We start from the raw sequence: 21,382 nt of genomic DNA on the forward strand, positions 1-21,382 counted from the left end.
TTGGCTGCTGCTTCAAGAACAGACCACTCAACCGGCTTCACTTCCCCAAAGGAATTCATACATAAGACGATGGGAAAGTGTCCCTTGTTGCCTTCTTTGTTTGGGACGATGGAAAACATGAAAAATGAAAAGTATTTTCTCATGCCCAGAACACCACTGGCGTAATAAGGAAAATGACCAAAAGAAGTCTGGAATCTGGATAGTGCTTTATACTCTTTCAAAGCATTTCCACATACATCTTTTTTTTCAATCAACGCATATGACAACCTTTTGGTTTACAACAGAAAAAGCAGAAACCATGGGGATCTTGTCCAGGATCAAACAGCTAGGTAGGGGGACAACTGGCGCCAGCACCCAAGCTGCACGATTGCTCCAGCATTTTCTGTCAGGTCCCTGCATGTCTCTCTCCTACTGACACGGTCTCTGACTTCTCACCCTCCATAAGCACGTTGCTTGTCAGTCACAATGACATTGAACTGAAGATACGGATTTCAAAAGGAGAAAAACCACAAATCCTTTTTTGACAAGAATACACAGATGAATTAATAAAAATAAATGTGGCACTCTTTGCTCTTGCCTCTTTATGGATGTCTTTCCCAGATTAAAAAGGCCCAGTTGGGGGCGGTTCACCGACCTGCTATTTCTATGTACACATCCTACCCCTTGGTAATAGAAGGGCCTTCACGGTGGGAAATTAGTTGCTAAATATTTCCCCCTGTTTCACAGCTTGGCCTGTCGATTTCTCCCAGACATAAAACATCTGGGCTCAGACAAGAAAACACAGCACATTCGGAGATATGCTCCAGATGAGGAAGAGGACAGCTGTCCTCAAGAGTCTACAAAGGACCAGCTCCAGGCACTCGTATTTCCCAAGGTCCTTTTCCAACTGCATCTCACCATAGCTTTTCTAGGACTGGAAAAAAAAAATACCCCCATCCAAGAGGTTGACCAGATAGCTGAATAAAACGCTAAGAAGGTCATGAAGCAGCAACACTGGAAAGCACCTTGCAGGCAGCTCCATGCGTGGTGATCACATCAGAATTCTCAAAGCCCTGCTCAAGGACAGTGTGGTGGGATCCACTTTGGGATGCTTCAGTCAGGAGAAGGGCTTCACAGGAAGGATGTTGTCTTCACGTGGGGCTCATGCTTCTCCTGACACGGACACACACCACAGAGCTTTCGGCCTCAGAAAAAAGGTGCAGAAACCCAGCTCACACCAGTTCTGTCTTGTGAAGAGTCACTGGTTCCAGATGCTTATTTGGAGAGGTGACTGGGAGGAAAGCATGTTCCAGGGCAGGTTTAGAAAAGTCTGGAAATATACTCTGCTGTCGTGCAAACTTCTGAAACATAAAGTCAAATAAAAGAGAATACGTTGAGAAGTGAATAATTGGAAAAATGCATCACCTTGATTTAAACACCATTCACTAGGAGCTGGCTGGACAGCTCATCTGGGAGCCCTCCTGAGGCAGGCTACCTCACTCACTCTGTGGTGGGCTTGCACTATTTCACTGGTATCTCCGAACCTCAACAAGGAGTCACAGTCTGGGGCCATTTCCAGATCCTACCATTAGGATTTCTTGCATGGAAAGTCAGTGCCTACAGAAATGGGCATTTGCCAACAAAACACTAAAGTCACTCGTTTTTAAAATTTACCACCAGGCCATTCTAATTATGGGCTTTCCTGGCAGCTCCATGGTAAAGAATCTGCTTGCCAATGCAGGAGACTCAAGTTCGATCCCTGTGTCGGGAAGATGCCCTGGAGAAGGAAAATGGCAACCCACTCCAGTATTCTAGCCTGGGAAATCCCATGGCTAGAGGAGCCTGGTGGGTTACAGTCCATGGGGTTGCAAAAGAGTTGGACACGACTGAGCAACTAAACAACAATTATCTTCTCACATGCAAATAACTCTAAAGACCAAGCTCTAAGTTTCTTGAAGGAAGGACATAGGTCTTAGCCTTTTTACATCCCCTCAGTGCTTATATAAAGCCCTGTACACGGCACATGCTCACTCAGGCTGGATCCACGTCTAAAATAGCAACCAGAGAGATGAGTGTTGGGCCGGAGAGTTCACTAAGTGAACAAAAGAGCCCAGCGAGCAACAAGAACCAGCCCTGGAATAGCTCCAGGGTGACCCATGTCCTGGTCCCCAAATGGCCAGTACTTCCTATTCCTGCTAAGGCATACGAGACCGATCACTTCCTGGTGGGTCAGGACTGGAGCTGGCCCTGCTCCCCAACGACCACTGTCACTCCAGGTGAGCAGCCATGCACGAGGAGGCATGGGGGGCAGGGAGGAGTCTCGGCTGGAGTCTGCATCCAACAGCTCAAGGGCATGTCAAGGACACCCACATTACCGGCCAGCCATCCTCCACCCAGGCCACACCCTGTGTATCTCTGACTTCTCAAGGTTAATGCTTAAAACGGAGAGGAAGTACCAAAATTATTAGAGGGAATCTCTAAGACAGCGGTCCCCAACCTTTTTGGCACCAGGGGCCATGGACCAGAGGTGGTGGGGTAAGGGGGATGGTTTGGGCATGATTCAAGTGCATTACATTTACTGTGGACTTTAATCTGCTGCCACCCCTGATTGAACAAGAGCTACCAATCCGTGGCCTGGGGGCTGGGGACCCCTGCTCTAAGAGAACAGAGTTCAAGGGCAGATGAAGGAGACAAATCCACCACTGGAGTGGACAGGCTTGCTCATCCATCTGTGGGAAGAAGAGCACCTCTCCCGGTATTGGACGGGCAAGGTCCCACTTTCTTCCAGCATATCTACAAGCCCTGTTGGTGCTTTTTTAAAGACTTTTTTCTTGATGTGGACCATTTGTTTTTAAGGTTTTATTGAATTTGTTACAATACTTCTGCTGTTTATTTTTTGTTTGTTTGGCCCTAAGGCGCGTGGCATCTCAGTTCCCTGACTAGAGATCAAGCCTGCGCCCCAAGCACTAGAAGGTGAAGTCTTGGCCACTGGACCACCAGGGATGTCCCAGCCTGCTGGTGCCCTAAGAGGGTCCTTTCATCTTTCACGAACTTCCTTCACCTCCTGATTCACCTTCTCCTCACGCGGCTCTATGCAGAACCACCAGACGGAGAATAAGCTGGGAGCCTCCCGCAGACAGTCTCAGAGTCTGGGGACCTCAGTTAAGGCCAGGGTTCTGAGAACAGGTCCCTTGCTATTATTAAATGATTCGCACCATCTACAAAACACATTCAGATTTGTGCCCCAGGTGATCTTTTAATAATGAGAGACGTTTGCGAAGACACTTACGCAAGTGAAAATGATGAGTGTTACATAGAAAATGACCAGAGCCAACAGCAGGACGATCTCAGCTCTGTAGTTCTTAAAAGTCTCTCCTCTGCGTTCCTTAGAGCATCCTGCAAAAGAAATAAGTAATATATGAAGCCACTGAATGGACTCTTCTACCAAGGTGAAAAACCAAGCGTGCTTTGTTCTGGCTTTTTGAAGTCCTCCTTGTCCCCGCTTCCTACCCTCAAGTCTGTCCCGTGGGGAAGGACACAGGTTATACTGGCAGGGACGCTGGCACTTGTGCTTACTCTGTGCCCGGCTGCGTGCAAAGGAGTCGACAGCCAGCATCTCACTGAACCTTCAGGGGCAAGGCTGAGTGTCCCCTGTCTGCAGAAGAAGGAACCAGGGCTCAGAAAGGCTGAAGTGCTAAGGCAGGTGGCAGAGCTGCCCTGCTATTATGGAACAGGTTGGTGCTGATCTGTCTTTGTAGGATCATTAAAGCCCCTCCACCTTGAAAGCCTGGGACTGACTGTACACACTAGCTAGGGTGCGAGTGGTAAGAACCCGCCTGTCAATGCAGGAGACACACAAGACTCGAGCTCTATCCCGAGGTTGGGAGGAGCAGCTGGAGGACGAAATGGCAACCCACTCCAGTATCCCTGCTGGGAAAATCCCATGGATGGAGGAGCTTAGAGGGCCACAGCCCATATGGTCACCAATAGTTGAAGGCAACTGAGCACAACAATCAACAATATACGCTATTGTATAGAAAACAGGTCACTAACAAGGACCTGATTGACAGCACAGGCAACTCGACTCAATACCCTGTAAGGGGCTATATGGGAAAAGAATCTGAAAACAGAGTGAATATGTGTATATGAATAATGATTCACTCTGCTGTACAGCTGAAACTAACACAACATTGTAAATCAACGATATCCCTCTGAAAAGTTTGTTTTTTGAATTTTAAACAAAGCCGCTCCACCAAAGCCAACAGCAGCGGGGTGGGGGTGGGGCAAGTGCAGAAGGAGGGACACCTTCAGCCCAGGAGGACACTGGGCCGGACAGGCTCTCCAGATTCGGGCACAGCATCCAGCGTGCTGTTTCGGGCAGCGAGGTTGCTCCTGGAGTCAGCTTGAGCTCTGGGGCAGGAGCAGGCGGACTCCAGGTGACTGGAGGGTTCCACCCCCTGGGTCACAGGGGGCCCTCCAGAGAACTGTGACCCCTGAAACTGGATTCAAACACTGTGCAGTGGTCTGTGCAGTGGGGATGGATGTTCAGAGGTCTGTGATCCCAGAAGAGAAGACCCAAGAGAGCCACTGTCCCGACAGTTCTAACATTTATGGAGCACTTGGTCACCACCAGGCAGCGGACCGAACATTTCGGTGCCATACCTCGTTCAATCGTCACCACAAACCCGTGTCACAGATGATATTATCCCCATTTTGAAGATGAGAAAAGCAAGGCTTAGACTCAATCACAGGTTTGCCCAAGATCCCATGTAAATGAGCAGCTGAGCTCATACTGGAGCCAGATCCAAGTGGCTCTAGCCTGACCACTTAATTTGGCGACTGCACCGCCTTTGCAGAGGACAGGAAAGCAAGTCAGCTGTTCTCTGCTCCTTTGCTCCCCGCTCCCCGGGGCGTGCACCCGTCCTCTCTGCTCTTCCTGCCAGATCACTTCATTTCTCATTCACGTGAATGATACTCCGGGCTGACTGCACCAGGAGGCAGGAGGGAACAAAGCAGAGACTGTATCCGGGCAGGCGTGGTAAGTGCCATGAACTCAAATGTAGTATAGGGCTGGAGACTGAGAAGCATATAGGGTGTGTGTGTTTGTGCGAGATAGTGAACCAAGTCCAAATACTGAGGAACTTCCTTGGTGGTCCAATGTTTAAGACTTTGTCTTCCAATGCAGGGGGTGATGGTTCCATCCCTGATTGGGGAGCTGAGATCCCACATGCCCTGTGGCCAAAAAACCAAAACATAAAACAGAAACAATACTGTGGCACATTCAATAAAGACTCTGAAAATGGACCACGCCAAGAAAAGGAAACTTAAAAAAATCCAAACACTGGCCCCTAACCCGTGCTTGCCTTCTCATGAGTGTGGGAATATGATCTTGAGTCAGATTCCTTTAAGCCTTTCCATGGAAGGAGATAATAGCTGCTACACAAAGTCAGGGTCTCTGTAACAACATGTTTGTCATTTCAAGCCTCAGCCACTAATAAGAGCTGGGCCAAAGTCAGATTTAAGGCATATTTTAAGCTACATCAAGAAAAGTTATGGAAAAAAGTCCACGGAGATAATCCTTGTCTTGACACTCGAGTCCTGGTCTTACTGCACAGAGCAAAAATGTGCCTTCTACTTGGGAAGCCTCTTTTCTTGCTGGATGCTTTTTCTTTGGCCTGACTGGAGGGATTAGGACATCCAATCACTGTAAAGTGGGAAAGAAATGCTGTTCTCGCGTTGAAAAAGGCGGAAACATGTAGCAGCTCTCTTAGGCCACATTAGAGAGCCCCCAGTGAGCAGAATATTGCACAGCTATCTGATAAATTCAAGACTACCCAGTTTCTCTGTCTTCCAAAAACTAGACTTGGAAACTTCCTATTGGCTCCAAAGGACTCTTATATGAATATACAACAGTCAGATTTAGTTGCTTGACTCCATTTGTCATCTACCCCAATCAAACTGGGGTAGATCCCTTTAAAAAAAAAAAAAAGGAAAAAGCAAAAAGAAGGGAGAGAAAGTTATGCTACCTTTGCAGCAGAATTTAGCTTTCAGCCACAGATGTGAGCCGCAGCTTCTGAATTAAACTCGGACTGAGTGGATCAAGGCCAGGACTTACAGAAAGTGCCCTGTGCGCTGTAGGCAGAAAACAGGCGTTGCAGACCACCTCACCTGTCACTTGGAGGATCACGGTGCCACTCAGGTTTCTCTGCCCTTCCGGACCCACCAGAGTGCACCTGTAGGTCCCCGAGTTGCAGCTCGTAGTGTTTCGGATCCTCAGGGAGTACAGCCTTTCCCTGGGGACCTCTGAAGAGTTCCTCTGCTGAGGGGATTGCAGGTCTTCCTGGGTCACCTCCACCCTTTCTGCACCTCCGTCTGTGAGCTGTTAAGAAAGAATCACATACAGACTCAGGGACCAAGAGTACATAAACCTGTGGTTGCCAAGGGGGATGGGGTAGGGAGGGGTGGCCTGGGCACTTGGGATTAGCAGATGCAAACTTTACCCAGAGAATGAATAGACAAGGTCCCACTGTATAGCACAGGTAATTATATTCAATATCCTGTGACAAAGCATCTTGGAAAAGAAGATGGAAAAGAATGTATACATGTATAACTGACTCACTTGGTTCCACAGCAGAAATGAACACAACACTGCAAATCAACTATACTTCAATAAAAAAAATTTAAAAAGCAAGAATCAGATTTGCATCATGCTCTACTGTCAGAACCCACAAGCCCTTGGGTCTCTGAGACGTCAAGATTCTACCTCTTGCTTTCATAAAAATCTATCCTCAGCTGGCTGTTTTAAAAGAAGGTACTGTGAGCATGTGTGATGTTTGCAGGGGGGAGGAGAGAACCTAAGAGGATTCTTTAAGGTTCCACCTCTTTTTGGAATGAGATCAGGACTGCATCTTATGATTCTCTGTATCCCAACTTCCACTCTACATGAAGCAGACAGTGCTCCTGTTGACAATAACCTTGCATCATTAATGATTACGTGATGAAGTGCATGAATCATGCTGAATCACATTCTCTTGCTGGTTGTTGTCTATTCAATGTTCTCTTTTTTTCTTCAGATACCAACTCATCCAGTGACTGACTCTTATTTTTGTAGCTCAGGGTTTTATTTAGAAAACGTTCCTAACTCTGTTAAGGTCATTGCCGGACAACTTGACCAAAAAAACACAGAGATTCAGATGAGCAAAGCCTCCCATGAAGAGTCATCGTGTTCTTCACAGATTGTGCACATGTGGGCTCATCCATGACCCTGCAGGATGTACCACACTCAGCCCTCTGCTATGGCAGGAAGACAGCTGACAACAGCGCTGCATGGAGACTTTATACGTCAGGCCACTTGGCAGCCATACCAAGACACACGTGGAAGGGCATGTGTGCGTGCTAAGTTGTTTCAGTCATGTCCGACTCTTTGCGATCCTATGGACTGTAGCCCACGAGGCTCCTCTGTCCGTGGGATTCTCCAGGCAAGAATACTGGAGTGGGTTGCCATGCCCTCCTCCAGGGGACCTTCCCAACCCAGTGATCGAACCAGTGTCTCCTTGGCTCCTGCACTGCAGGCGGATTCTTTACTGCACGGAAGTCCCCATGGAACGGCAGTTATGACTTAAATCACTGAAGTCAGGATGGATCAGCCCGACGTGAGTAGATGCCAAGTTTACCCACACTAACCTGGCTGGTTTTCTTTCCCCGAACAATCTTTGTTATTAAACTGGTGGAGTCTTTCCATCATCTCCTAGTCCCACGATTAAGTACACACCATGTTCACCATCAATTCTCTCTCTCCCCAGGTATATTTTTAACTGGCCTAGTTAACTTGCTCCTTGGTCCTCCACTGAAATGTTTTAAAGCTTCTAAGCCTGATTTACATAAACAGGAAAGCCAATCACTGTTTTCAGGGCTCTAGGGCAGCCCTGAGTCTTTGCTGAGTGGCTGGGAACCAGCAGGGAGCCTGGGGTCCGGTGGCATTCCTTCCTGGTCCCTGGAGTGGTGCCCACACCAGAGGGCCCCTTAGGAAAAGACACCACTGCTCTCAATGGCTGTACCTGCCACTGTTTCATCTCCTATAGGGAGCATCTCCTGTAGGAAGCACCGTACAACTCCTCTCCTAGTTTCAACAGGCAATCAGCACAGGGAAATAAATAACCAAGGAATGCGGGGAACAGAGGCAGAGGCAGCTCAAGACAGGAGACATACACACGTGCGTGCACGCACACCCCCTCCTTGGTTTCTGCTTCAGGTATTAGGTCGGGGGATGCACCGTGAGGTCCATGGGAAGCTCGGGCTCCCGCCTCCGCGGCCCCAGCTCCAGTGAGCACGCCTGTGGAGTGGCCTGCAGAGACATCTGGTGGTAGATTTATCGCTCCTACAAGAATCCCTGCTTCATTCACTCCCAGCACCGGGCTGAGACTAACAGCTTCTCTCAGGCCGAGTCTCTGAACATCAATTCCAATTCTTGAAAGCTCTGCTTGTGTTGAAAAGTTCCTTCCTAAATAATCAAGGATCTACAGACCGGGGCATTTCGGTGTTCAAAGAGAAAGCAAGAAAACAAAAGCAGGAGTTGTGGTCAAGGAACTGTAGGTATCTGACTGATTCTAGAACACGTGTAAGTTAGCCCAGTTCTCCTCTTTACAGGCATGATGAAACCAGTAAGTGCAGCCTTATCACGTACGTGCACCTCTCCCCTCACTCACTGCTTGACGAAGGGCTCCCCTGGACCACAGCTTTTGGTGGGTCAGCTACCCAGGACCATCCAGGGTCAACTGCTTCCAAGGCTTCCCCCACCTCCCCCCGCCGCCCCGCCAGCCCCGGCTCAAAGGCCAGTTTGAACTAATTAACTCACTGAGCTTAATCTCTGCAGTCCCCGTGATGGCGTCTCATCCTGCTTTGCTTTTCTGAATTAACCTCCAAATGAGTTCAACTCAGATTTCTTTCTAACAGCATGAAAAGTGAACGTGTTAGTCGCTCAGTCATGTCTGACTCTTTGTGACCCCATGAACTGTAGCACACCAGGCTCCTCTGTCCGTGGGATTCTCCAGGCAAGAATACTGGAGCAGGTTGCCATTCTCTTCTCCAGGGGACCTTCCCAACCCAGGGATCAAACCCCAGTCTCCTGCATTGCTGGTAGAGTCTTTATAATCTGAGCCACCAGGGAAACCCCTCTTTCTAACCAATATCACTGGAACTCAGTTTTGCTAGAAATCCCTGCATTCAAAAAGATGTGAGCTTGGCTGCAACAGTCATTTTGAGATTATCTACCTCTGGTTTTCTCCATCAGGGGATCTTCTCTCCTATCCAGTGACCCCTCCCTCAACTCAGAAAGGCCTGTCTGAAAGTCAAGATCAAAACTGAGAGCCCCTCTGAGAGCTGGTAGAAATACAGACTATTGTGCTTTATTTACATGAAGATGGGCCCCTCATCACGATGGCTGCTGCGAACTGCTGAATCGAGTGTGCGGTGGGGATCAGAACTGACTGGCAGTGGCTTTCTGTCTACTTGCAAAAGAAAATTCATTTTAAAAAAATCAGCAGTAACAACAAAACAGTAGTTTAAGTGATGGTCAGATTTCCACAGGTGTCTGGCAAATCCTCCAGAGAGGTTATTTTCAAATGGCAAAGCAAAGGCAGGGTGAGATCATGAATGAAAGTAAGGAGAAGAAAGTCAAAGAATCCCAAAGCGGCCTTCAGAATTCTGATTTACTGAACCGCAGCAGCCCTCAGTGAGATCAGGCAAAAATATCTTAACTTTCACAGGGTCATCTTTCAATGACCCCTTCCTGGGTCTTCTTGAAAGACCCAGAGAACTGAGAGAAGTACTGGCTGATAACCTGAGTCCTCTTGCCAAAGTAATGAACAGTTCTCTGCGCCTGATAACTCACTGTAACAAAAGGACGCTTCTGTAAATTCACGCAGTGCACCTGGAAATTGTTCAGAGCCCTCCCTTAGCTTCAGGCTGTAGGTATGTACATTGCCTGTCCTACTCACCCTGCCTTTTGCGTACTGCTGCAAAAATTCAGTTGTAGTTTTCACATTAATGTCACGTGCTTATGATGGAAGTGAGGTGCTAGCAGTACCAAGAGACTACACGCAAAAGAGACTTCCTGCAAAAGAGCAAATCCTCGTCTTCAGCACAGTGGCCAAGCAGCCATCACGCTGCAGTATAGGGTGAGTTAGCCGTGGCTGGAGCAGCACCGTTCAAGAATCAGAGGAATTTCAGGGGGAGGAACATGGAATTACAGCAAATGGGCCATCCTCAACTTCGCCTGGTTTTATGAGTTCTTATAAACACTTGAGCTGGCTCAAAACCAACCACTGGCAAGAACAACTCCCAGCATTCCAAATCCCAAAGTGTTTCATTGCCTCTCTGCAGAAGCATTTTAGGAAATAATAATTTATAACAAAAGGAACCCTCGGATTCATTCACAGCCAGGCGTAATTGATGGGGACTATTTAGTGCACACTCTGCGAGGCTAACATTGTAGAGGGCTGGACCACAGCACGAAGTGGGCAAATTAATTCCTCAAAACATTCACCCCAATTATGTTTTTAAAATCCACATTCTGCGCATTAACTCTTATGCTGACAAATTCTTTCCAATTGAAACAGAAAAGGGTGAAATATAAGACATCTCATTTTCAGAAGGCCTATAGACCTTTGACTTGTCTCAAGGCCTCCAATTTGACTAAATAATTTAAATACCATATTCATTCTCTAAGAAGGAGACCTAAGCCTTAAATTAAAATAAACTCTCTTTAATTTGCTGAATACTTTGCCAACAAAGGTCCGTCTAGTCAAGGCTATGGCTTTTCCTGTGGTCATGTATGGATGTGAGAGTTGGACTGTGAAGAAAGCTGAGTGCCGAAGAATTGATGCTTTTGAACTGTGGTGTTGGAGAAGACTCTTGAGAGTCCCTTGGACTGCAAGAAGATCCAACCAATCCATCCTAAAGGAGATCAGTCCTGGGTGTTCAATGGAAGGAGTGATGCTAAAGCTGAAACTTCAATACTTTGTCCACCTCATGCGAAGAGTTAACTCATTGGAAACGACTTTGATGCTGGGAGGGATTGGGGGCAGGAGGAGAAGGGGAAGACAGAAGATGAGATGGCTGGATGGCATCACCGACTCGATGCACATGAGTTTGGGTGAACTCCAGGAGTTGGTGATGGACAGCGAGGCCTGGTGTGCTGCGATTCATGGGGTCGCAAAGAGTAGGACATGACTGAGGGACTGAACTGAACTGAACTGAAGTCAAGCAAATACAAGTACTAATTTTAAAGGCATGTGAATTAAGTTTTTTTTTAACTGGTGGATAAATTTGAACTAGAGAGAAACAAATCAAGTAAATATCTAAATATGGCTGAAATAGAACCAATATTTCAGTCAAAATCCTTACTGTGAGAAGTTTTTTAGATGTTTACATACTTTTATCCAAATGTATACTGACTTTAGATTACCATAGATTACCTAGATTATCTAGATTACCTATACCGTATTTGTTCCATTCCTACCACAAAGAATTTTGATTTGACAACCTTGAAATCTGAATTTATCACATATGTGATGTGTTTGGAATGTGACAGGAAAGTAAAAGAAAAGGAAGAGATTTTTTGAGGGGAAAAATGTGTGCACACATATGTGCATATAAATATTTAATCCAACAATTTAATTAAACATATTTAAAGGAATGGACATTAAGTACTTAAAGGTGGTATTAAATTAATCTGATATATTCCAATCACATTGAACAGCTTTTTTTTTATTGCATTTCCCATGCACTAACATTCATGTACCTTGGTTTCTAACTCAATTAAAGTGCCAATATAATTCCCATTCATCATAAAAACAGCTCTTTATAACGTGCAAAATAGTTTGGCTCAGAGGTTGATGTCATAATGAGGGTAGAATGTACGAGCATTAACATCGTTTTTTTCTAAGTGTAGTTTTATTGGAAAAATGATTTTCCACTTTGAAATTTACTGGGTCTAACAGACAGATTGGATTTATGGCTGTTAACAGAGCCACGAATATGGCAGAGCCAACGTAATGAAGAGCCTTGGACTTGGGCAGATGTGGAAACAAACCCCATGGCCAGCTCTGCGCTTAGCCAAAGGGACTGAAGAGCTCTCAGGATGCGTTTGCTCCCCTGAGGTGGGGGAGGGTAATTAACATCTCCCAAAGTTGGTGTGACTCAGTGAACTCCGGGAGATGGTGATGGACAGGGAAGCCTGGCATGCTGCGATTCATGGGGTCACAAAGAGTCGGACAAGACTGAGCGACTGAACTGACCTGAACTGAAAGTTGGTGTGAAGATACCTATGATGACGTATGTGGATCATGGAGCATAATGTCAATCACACCTAAAAATGTTACCACTCTTTTTTTTCATAGCTAAGGTTTCCTTCAGCATTCTAAATACTTCCCTGCATGTAGGAAATATTCAAAAAAACATTATTTACTGAATGAATGAGTAAATTTTAAAAACAATGAGTAAGTTGATCTAGAATCAGAGGGCCTGAGGTCAAGCCCTGGCTGCTTCATCAGATAACTGGGTCATTGCTGGGAAATCCCTTCACCTCTGATTCCGATTTCCTCACCTGTAACTACCTACTTCCCTCTTGGTATTTTAAGGATCAAATGAGAAAACATATAATAATGCTTTATAAGTGGTACTGTAGGACATAGGAATTGGTGTTGTATCTGATAGCTTTCTATCTCCACCCACCCATTCAGTCATTTCTTCCTGCTGACCCTTCCTGTCTCCTCTCTGGCAAAGCTGTTCTAGAAGTCTCAATCTCTGCTCTAGAAAGAAGTTATTTTTCTATCCACAAGGTCTCCAAAATAGCCAGAATATTCTGAATTTTCTTGGCATCATTGTAATTGGCAAAGCCCCTCTGGAACTAGCATTTGATGAGGTTAGGCTACTCACTGTTCATGCCAATCATCCTTCTCCCAAGAGCTTCTTAGGGATCCTGCTGGACCTTGGAGGGGCATCCCTGAATTCCTGAATCCTCTGAATTCATGTTCTTCAAGGGTACTACCTCTCATTCTCGAAAAGGCACACTTGACACACGCCTGGCCTCTGTGACCAGAGAGACTGGTTCTGATGAGTCCATGACCCAATCAAAGCCACTTGAGCATAATCAGACATTTGTTGAGATGGAAGAGGCATAATCTTTCGCTTGGCACTTGACCTTGGGAGGACTGACAGGTCTGCAGTTATCGGCTACTATCTCACTGCCTCGTGGAGGCTGACAATAAAACCAACACTAAGGAAAGGCAAGTTGAGAGACAGAAAGTCACCAAGCCCTGTGGACAGCCACGAACCTCCACATCTAGCCTTACTCCAAAGTGGGTGGCTTAAAACAGCAGAAATGTATTCTGTCATGGTTCTGGAGGCCGTTAAGTGCAACATCAAGGTGCTGGTGGGGCCACGCTCTCTCTGAAGGGGAGAATCTGTTTCAGGTCTCGCTCCCAGCTTCTGGTGTTGCTGGAAACTGGCGTTCTTTGATCTGTAGACACATCACTCCAATCTCTGCCTCCATCTTCCCGTGGGATCTCCCTGTGTGTCTGTTTCTGTTTTCTTTTAATGACACCAGCCATTGGATTCAGGGCCCATCCTGATCAAGCACGACCTCATTTTAACTTGGTTACATCTGCAAAGACCTTATTTCCAAATAAGGTTCCATTCACAAACACCAGGGATTAGGACTGACACATGTCATTTTGTGGGACACTAACCTACAACATCGACCATAACTGAAGTATGAACTATATGTTCGTTTCAACTATAGAAGCCGATATATTCCCTTTTCTTGAAGCCAGTTTTGACTGGATTACAAGCCTTCACAACAGAAAGACTGCCAATTGATACGTGCACCTTGCCTTCCTCCAAAAATACACGTGGCATATAAGGGAGGACCCTCACAGGGCTCCAACCTCAAGGCCAGTCCTGTTTTGTCACTTGGGCTCACGTGCCTCCCGCTTCTCAGGGAAAGAGACACCCGGGTCTGACTGGACTCAGAACCTCTGTTCTCTAGAACTGACCCAGTGAGTCTGGTCGTAAGTGAATATGAACTATCCACAGCAACGAGCATCTGTCTTTTCTCCCTTTGGCTTTCCCCATCTGGACCAATAATCCTGGACAACTACCCGTTCTGGGATCTGTCTTCTCTTGGACAATTGAGACAAGAACATGCGGTAGATTAACTGGTGCTCCACAAAAATATCAAGTGATATTCACAAGCCTTGGGCTCTTACATCTGTACCAGAAATACACGACACACAGAGAAATTTTACCCAGGTATACCTCAGTGCAAAAACAAAGTCAAAAATGTGCTTCAGGGTGGAAAGAGTCTTAGGGAAGTACTTTAGTTCAGCTCTGGTTTGAGCTAAGCATTGTTGGTAGAAATTCTGGGGTTATCCCAAGAGTTTCCAGAAAGGGCTTATGGAGAACGGTTGTATTAATAGAAGGGGGAAGCCCCCCTTTAAGGTAATGAACCTCTTTTTAGTCCTGCCCTACGTAAAACCTTCCCTTATGTCACTGAGACCTTCTCCTAACTTCCTCTTCTTTGTGAAGTGACATAACCATATATAGAACTAAGATAATCAGTCGTCATGTGATTCGGGTTCCCCCTTTTATTTATGGAAAACAAGTGTTTGCAGTTTTTAGGATTTCACTCTCAGCTGCCTTTTCCCTCCCACCCCTCTTCCAAGCTGAAAGATTTTTAGCAGCGTTTCTCATCATGGTCCAAAAATCTCAGTGCTCCATCGTTTTCATCTGGCTGGGATTTCTTCCAAATCCTGGCTCACTGGTCCCTAGACCCACATGGACTACAGGACTGGTGCCCGAGAGAGAAAGGGGAGGCAAACCCCAGGCCCACATTGCAGGCTCACAGTTAACCCACCGGCAGCTTCACTGGAGCACAAGGCTGAAGGCCGCCTCTGACACTCATTTGCTAGGATGAATTATATTCTGCCTCTCACCATAAGAAATACGATTTTCTTCTGACGTATTTTCCATTATGTTGTCCTCTTTGCTTAAAAACTGTCAAAGGCTCCTTGATGCCGAATGGACCAAATTCTAGCCCCTATGATTCAGCATTCAGGGGTCTTTACCCTCTGTTCCCAGCCTGCTTGCTGCGGTATTCTCTGCGGTATAATCCTCCCTTCCAGATTAGCAGTTACCCGTCAGCTCCCTAAACAACGCCTGTGCATTCTTGTGTCCAGGCCTCTGTCCTCTGGCCAATGTTCTGGATTGGTCTTAGGACAGTCACTGCCAGGCCCAGGACGTGGCACACATTTGGGACATAGAAATATTAACTAAATGATGAAAATGTAAATATGACAGACATCTGAAAACTAATTTTATGCCTTTCATAGTCTGACCTAAAGGTTATTCAATCAGGTCAAGTAATACCGGTCCCATGGGGATGATACAACTTTTCTTTGACGCTCACACAGGCCTTGTTTTTTATATTGCAATGTTTCAGTGCTTCTATATTTAATATAGAAATGTTTCCGTCTTCTCCTAAAACATCTCAAATCTTATCTTAAAGCAGATGGCATTCTAGAATCAGGTAAGTGCGGTAAGCGGCATGCGTTGTCTCCCTGTGGGGCCGTCAGAGTTGGTAGCTGTACCGCTGCCATCTGCCCAGGCCATTCATCAAGCCTAGACCCTCTGCGGGCTCCTCCTTAGTGCCTCCTTGCTTTGTGGTTCATTATCACACAAGATGCTGTAGAGACAGAAAATAGGAGACTGGCCATGCCCACGGCGGATGGCTCTTAAACACATCAAGGACAAGCAAGAGCCGTGGAGCAACTATCCTAGAACTTTCCAAGTGGCCACACACAAGCCATCAACCTGCTCTCCCTTAGTCCCCAGGAGAGCCCCTGACTTGCCGCAGCTGCAGCTCTTCTAAATATGATAAAGTTCAAGTCTGCTCTAGCCTCTGAAGTCATGGTCTCACTTCCCCTTTATGCCTTCCTTTGGAAATCATCTAAAAAGGGCACTTGTCTTGTGACGCAGGTCTGTCCTCTCCTCCGCAGTGTCACTCAGAGAGGAAACCTGAGTTTCATCTCAGAGATCCTCTTTCAATATGCATCCACACAGGCTGTGGGGGCTCCCAGAACAATACAAGATAGAGATATGTTTCCCTCGTGAGCAACCACTCATCATTAGCAGTGGCCAACCTCACCCATGCCCAGGCGCTCCGTGCACCCAGTGCCATCCTGCCCCTCCGGACCTACCTCATGAAAGAGAGCATGGACCAGGCCGCCCCACGAGAAGCACAGACTGGCCCCCAAACGGATGGTCTTTCTCCTGGCAGACACGGAATTTGTGCTATGATCTTCTTATGCTAGAAATCTAATCGGAGGTCACAGCCATTGGTAGAAGAGGGCTGGACCAAGGCCTATGTGCCTTATAATATCTCAAAACGTCTCCTCCAACAGCCACAATCTATTCACGATCTTAACAGCTACACTGGATGCATACACTGCATTTTCTACTTCTTCTCAATCATTCACTCTGCTTTAAAGGGTACAATACAGGAAGGGATGAGAGGAGGTCCCATTCTTGGATCCCAGTTGGGAAGAGAAAGAAGAGTTGTGCTAACTGGAATGGGGCTACCAGTGCCCACTCTTGGCTCCACCTTTGAGCCCACGCCCCGTGCAAGTCTAGATTGCATTCCTCAACCCCAATCCCCTGTCTTTGCATCTTGGAAACACAGAGAATAAGATGGACATTGTTCCTTCCCAACTTGCCCTCATGTTGCAAACACTAACTGGACACCGTCTGCTTTGAGTCTTTTGGTAAAAGGCACATGAGAAGAAGCACATGGTTTACACGGGCTCTTTCGCTCACTGCACGTAATCAGTGCCAACTGGACAGTGGCAGAGTGCTCCAGGGTGCCAGGGAACTGAGTGGGCAATGGATTTTTTAATCGTGAGTCATTATAACCGTAATTGTGGTATGCAGAAATCCTGCAAGAATGTGATTCAATCTGGCGGACGGAGAAAACCCACACTGCAAAGGACTCTCTGCTTACTTGTCCAGCACACAGCCCACAACTGTGCAAAGTGGTTTTACCAGTTACCCTACTGATGATGCAGTGAGGTTGGCTGTGGTCACCAGGCTTAAATCCCCCACTTTATAGCTACCTCTAAAGCTTCGCAGAAACATTTTACAAGAAAGTTGTGGGTGAAAATGACAAGATAATCTTCCGTAAGACGAAGAATTTCAGTACTTCACCGCTGGCTTTATTTCCAGAACACTCTATCCGTTTTTGTTGTACAAGCACAATTGATGCAAAAAGTATAATTACTGGGCTGGAAAATAACAAATATCTACAGAATATGCTGAGATCTGTTAAAAAGAGCTTGAAAAACAAAGCGTATCACTTTCAAGGTATCTGATTAGTTTACTGAAATAGCACAGCTCTCCTATCCACCATGACTCCATCCTAGTTTCTTTCTTAAAAAAATAAATTGGGCATGATTTTTCAGTGACCCTATTCCATGGACCAACAGAAAAAAGACAATGCCAAGAGACTGTTGTCTTTTTTCTTAGCAGAGCTTTGAGAGCCTTTCAGGGTAAAGTTTGTAAGAACTGTGTTCAACAAACAAGCACATACATTATAGGGTTACATCACCAGCTGACATCCAAGGAAAAGCCAGAGGTTAATCGCTCTGGTTTACTACATCATTCCAAATGACCTCGTGCAAGAAGATTTAACTTGACAACTGTTTGAACTTTACAGTCTGAAATTTCATCTACTTGTTTCATGAGCACTTTGCAATTACTCCCCTGGGGATATTAATATTGTTTTCCCTTTTTAATCAGTCTGGAAAGGATCATGGTTTCATGTTTTCTCCTCTTTTTAGATAACCAAGTCCCTGCCTGGCTAGCCCAAAGACACTTTCATTTTCTTTAAGGAATTAAGATAGAAAACAGAAATAACAAGACAGACCTCTAAGAACTTAGGCTGTGGAACCAGACTGCTGGATTCAAATCCCAACTCTAGCGTTTAGCCAGCTGTGTAATAGTGAGTTGGTTACTTCAGCCCTAAGGCTCAGTTTCCTCATCAGTGACAGGATTTATCTCTTAAGACCAGTGGAACTGCTGATGCATGAAGACGTTTACCTCAGAGCTTGCCAGATGGTGACTACCCAAATAACACTGGTTTTCCAATATTTCTGTTTAAATACTATTGTTTTTACAAGGGAACAATTTTGGAATTGCTGTCTTCTCTGATTCCACAGTGACTAAGGTGGAAATGATGCAGGAATAATAACAAACCTATTTGCATACGCAACGCAGGGCCCCCAAGCCTCAGCACCATTTCCACCATGCATAATCACAAAAGGTTGGCCTGAATTCACTGAGCACCTTTGAAATGAACAGGGCAAACACTGGGTGCCGTGCAGGAGACACAAAAGCTGTGGCGCTGTCCCTAGGGAACTGACAATCTGGTTAGGAGAGAAGACACACGTGTGCGCGCGCACACACACAGACACACACACACACAGACACACACACACACACACACACACACATACACACACACACAGATAATGGTCCTAGGCTGCCCTGTTAAATGGCTAGATACTTGTGCAGGTCCTTACAGCATCTTTTATGGCGGGCAGAAGAAAACCCATTGTTTTCTGGAAAATTACAAAGGCACAGAGATTTCCAGCAAGGTAAGATGACCAATCAGTGAGCTAACCAAAGCAAGGCTGGGAGAGCATAGTCACTGGGCTTCAACCCGAGGTGCCATTGTGGCAGTAACCTCATTAAAGGTGATGTGCAAAAAAAATATAAATAAACCAGGGACAGCAAACAGTTGGGTTGCTTGGGTTTGCAAGGCCACCACAACCACAATCTTATAAGCTGAAAAGGTTACAGTTGAGAGGAAACCTTAAAAAAGCGCCAGTCTGACTCAATCCTCTTGTGGTAGGGTAGATGACACTGCTCTTACACACGAGGACCCTCCAATGCACCATCACACAGAAGCCCTCCTTGCTGGAACTTTTAGAATGCTCAGAGGGAGGAGGAGAAAGGGATGGGGAGGAGGCCAAGGGTTTCCCTGAAAGGGGATGACTGGCAGATAGCTACCATCCAAGAAAAGAGCCTACATCAGCTTCTATCTGGTCATCCTTCCCCTCAAATAGCCCCCTCCCCTCTCCCCACATGTATGAGCACCGCAGTCACAAAACAGCAGAAATAATAAATCCAGAGACATGCCTCCGGCCAATGTCAAATCTTCACCAGCTGCCTTCTCCCTGGCCTGCTGACCACAACCACAGGTGGCCTCTAGAATTAATCCAAATAAGAGGTTTTCTGCTCTCCAAAACGTCTTATCTGGATCATTCATCTCAGGCCACCTTTAGAAGCAAGAAGATTTGAGGTCCCCGGGGGAACGACATCTATGTCAGCCTGTACCTGGATGCGAACGGGCTTAGAGTCGCGATGGGAGAGGCGTGTGCGAAGACCCGGTACCAAGTGCAGTTATCGGCGATATCCCTGACCCCCAGCCACAGGGGGTCACCGGCCCGAGCGAGGTGGTTCCCCCTCCTGCAATTAAACCACCAAACCCTAACCCGCCAGCCTGGCCGCACTTACCTTGGCCCAGGAGACCGTGTAGGTGACCTGAGGGTCCCAGGGGGCAGTGCAGGGCAAGTCCACATCCTCTGAACAGACCACCTTCACCTCCCGCGCCGCGGGCGCCAGGCTGCAGGCTGCAAGAGGGAGAGAGAGCTGCGTGAGCAAGCGAGAAAAGAGGGTGTTGCGGGGAGGCGGGCGGGGGGCGCCGGGCGTCCGCAGGCCCTACCGCAGCTCAGGAGCAGGAGCTGGAGCCCGCGTGACATCGCTGAGGACTGCCGGCCTGGGGCCCTGGCGCCGGCTTTTGTACCCGCGCTCACCCGGGACTTCCCCCGGCGCCGGTCCCGGGGGGATCCCCGCGGGCGGCGGAAGCGGCGGTGCTCCTCCCCCGCCCCCGCGGCGGCCACCCGAAGAGCCCCGGCCCCGCCCCCGGGCCCGGGCCCGGCCCCGCCCCTTTGGCCCGGCCCCTCCCCCGAGACCCCAGCCCGCGTCGCTGATGCTGATACTGCTCTGGCCTCTACCCTACCGCGGCGACCGCAGTCCGGTGAAACGCGCCGCTCCCGGGGCTTGGCAGCCGCGCGCGCACACGCCGGACACCCTGCAAACAGAGGCGGGAGCCAGGCGAGCCGGGGCTGTTAGGTCCTTTGCGCGGAAGTGAAACCAGGTTCTGAGTGGATGAGCGACTCCCCTGATCGCCCAGCTGCCGGTGGTGACATCACGGTGAACCCAGGTCTTCGCACTTGTCCTGGTTCCATGATCATGAGACTCGGTTTCCCCAGGAACCTGGCAAATCCATCATACTTCGCCCCCCCACCCCCACCCCGCCACCTCCCGCCCCGGCCTGCTGGCGTTGTCATCCATAGCATCAAGCCTGTTTAAATTATTTCAGCAAATAATTTAAAACAAAGGTTATGCACACATACACACAGAGGGAGGGAGAAAATATATAAGAAAGGTTTCTTTAAAATCCAGAATAAAATAGAGATTGCCTCTGACCAACCAGAAATAACCTCTGGTTACATTTTGGAGTCTTTGCTTCAGTGCATAGATACTCCACATGCTGTTTTGTAGCCTAATTCATATTAACTTCATGTTTGCAAGAGCTTCCACATCATTAAAAGGATTCAACAGCATCATTGTCACCACTGCGTAATAGTCCATCTGACAGTTGTATGATAAATTAGAACCTACTAGTGTTAGACATGCTTAGTCTAGGGTTACTAGTTTAGATAGTGTTAGTATTAGTTATTTCTTTCACTATTATTAAAACAACACTGTGATTATTATGATGAACTTCTGTGTAGATAAAACTTTGCTTCATAACATATATATAATATGATATATTTTCTTAGAGTAAATACCTAGAGGACAATGTACTAGGTCAAAGGGAATTCACAGCTTTGTTAAATATTGCTGAAATTAGCTCCACAGGGGTGTCCTCACACTTCATGCCCATCTGTGGTGCGTGAACATACCTCTCTCCCAACACTCTTGCCGATGCAAACTACTAGCTAACTCTTCCGCCTTTGTCCACTCAAGAAGTTAAAAAGAAAGGCAGAACACGACGTTTTCGTTTGCCCTGAATGTGGCTCTACCAACTGACAGTCACACAAGCTCTGCGTAAGTGCCTTTCCCTCTTAACCCCCACTAAAATTACTGTTTCAATTAAGACATTTTTAAAGATATAAAACTAGGTACAGAAAAGAAAATAGTCAAACATATCTGTATGCAATAGACTCTTTTTTAATTGTATTTTTATTTAGTGACACACTAATTTTTACTATTTATTTACTTT

At 46.9% G+C, this 21,382-nt stretch overlaps 1 protein-coding gene across 2 annotated transcripts; it reads right to left on the reverse strand.

Moving 5' to 3' along the window:
• Positions 1-328: 328 nt before the first annotated feature.
• On the reverse strand, positions 329-19,853 carry CD83 (CD83 molecule). 2 transcript variants are annotated; one of them, XM_068960877.1, is made up of 5 exons: positions 19,817-19,853; positions 19,609-19,724; positions 6,148-6,358; positions 3,269-3,375; positions 329-1,337 (listed from the first exon to the last, which is right to left on the reverse strand). In XM_068960877.1, the coding sequence occupies exons 1-5, from the start codon at positions 19,851-19,853 to the stop codon at positions 1,212-1,214; spliced, it is 597 nt and encodes a 198-aa protein (XP_068816978.1). In that variant the 3' UTR covers positions 329-1,211. The 2 variants fall into 2 exon arrangements, with proteins under 2 accessions (XP_068816978.1, XP_068816977.1); XM_068960876.1 differs by having other exon boundaries at positions 329-1,340.
• Positions 19,854-21,382: the final 1,529 nt, after the last annotated feature.

The sequence above is a fragment of the Capricornis sumatraensis genome, chromosome 22 (assembly GCF_032405125.1).
Source record: "Capricornis sumatraensis isolate serow.1 chromosome 22, serow.2, whole genome shotgun sequence".
Lineage (NCBI taxonomy): Eukaryota > Metazoa > Chordata > Mammalia > Artiodactyla > Bovidae > Capricornis > Capricornis sumatraensis.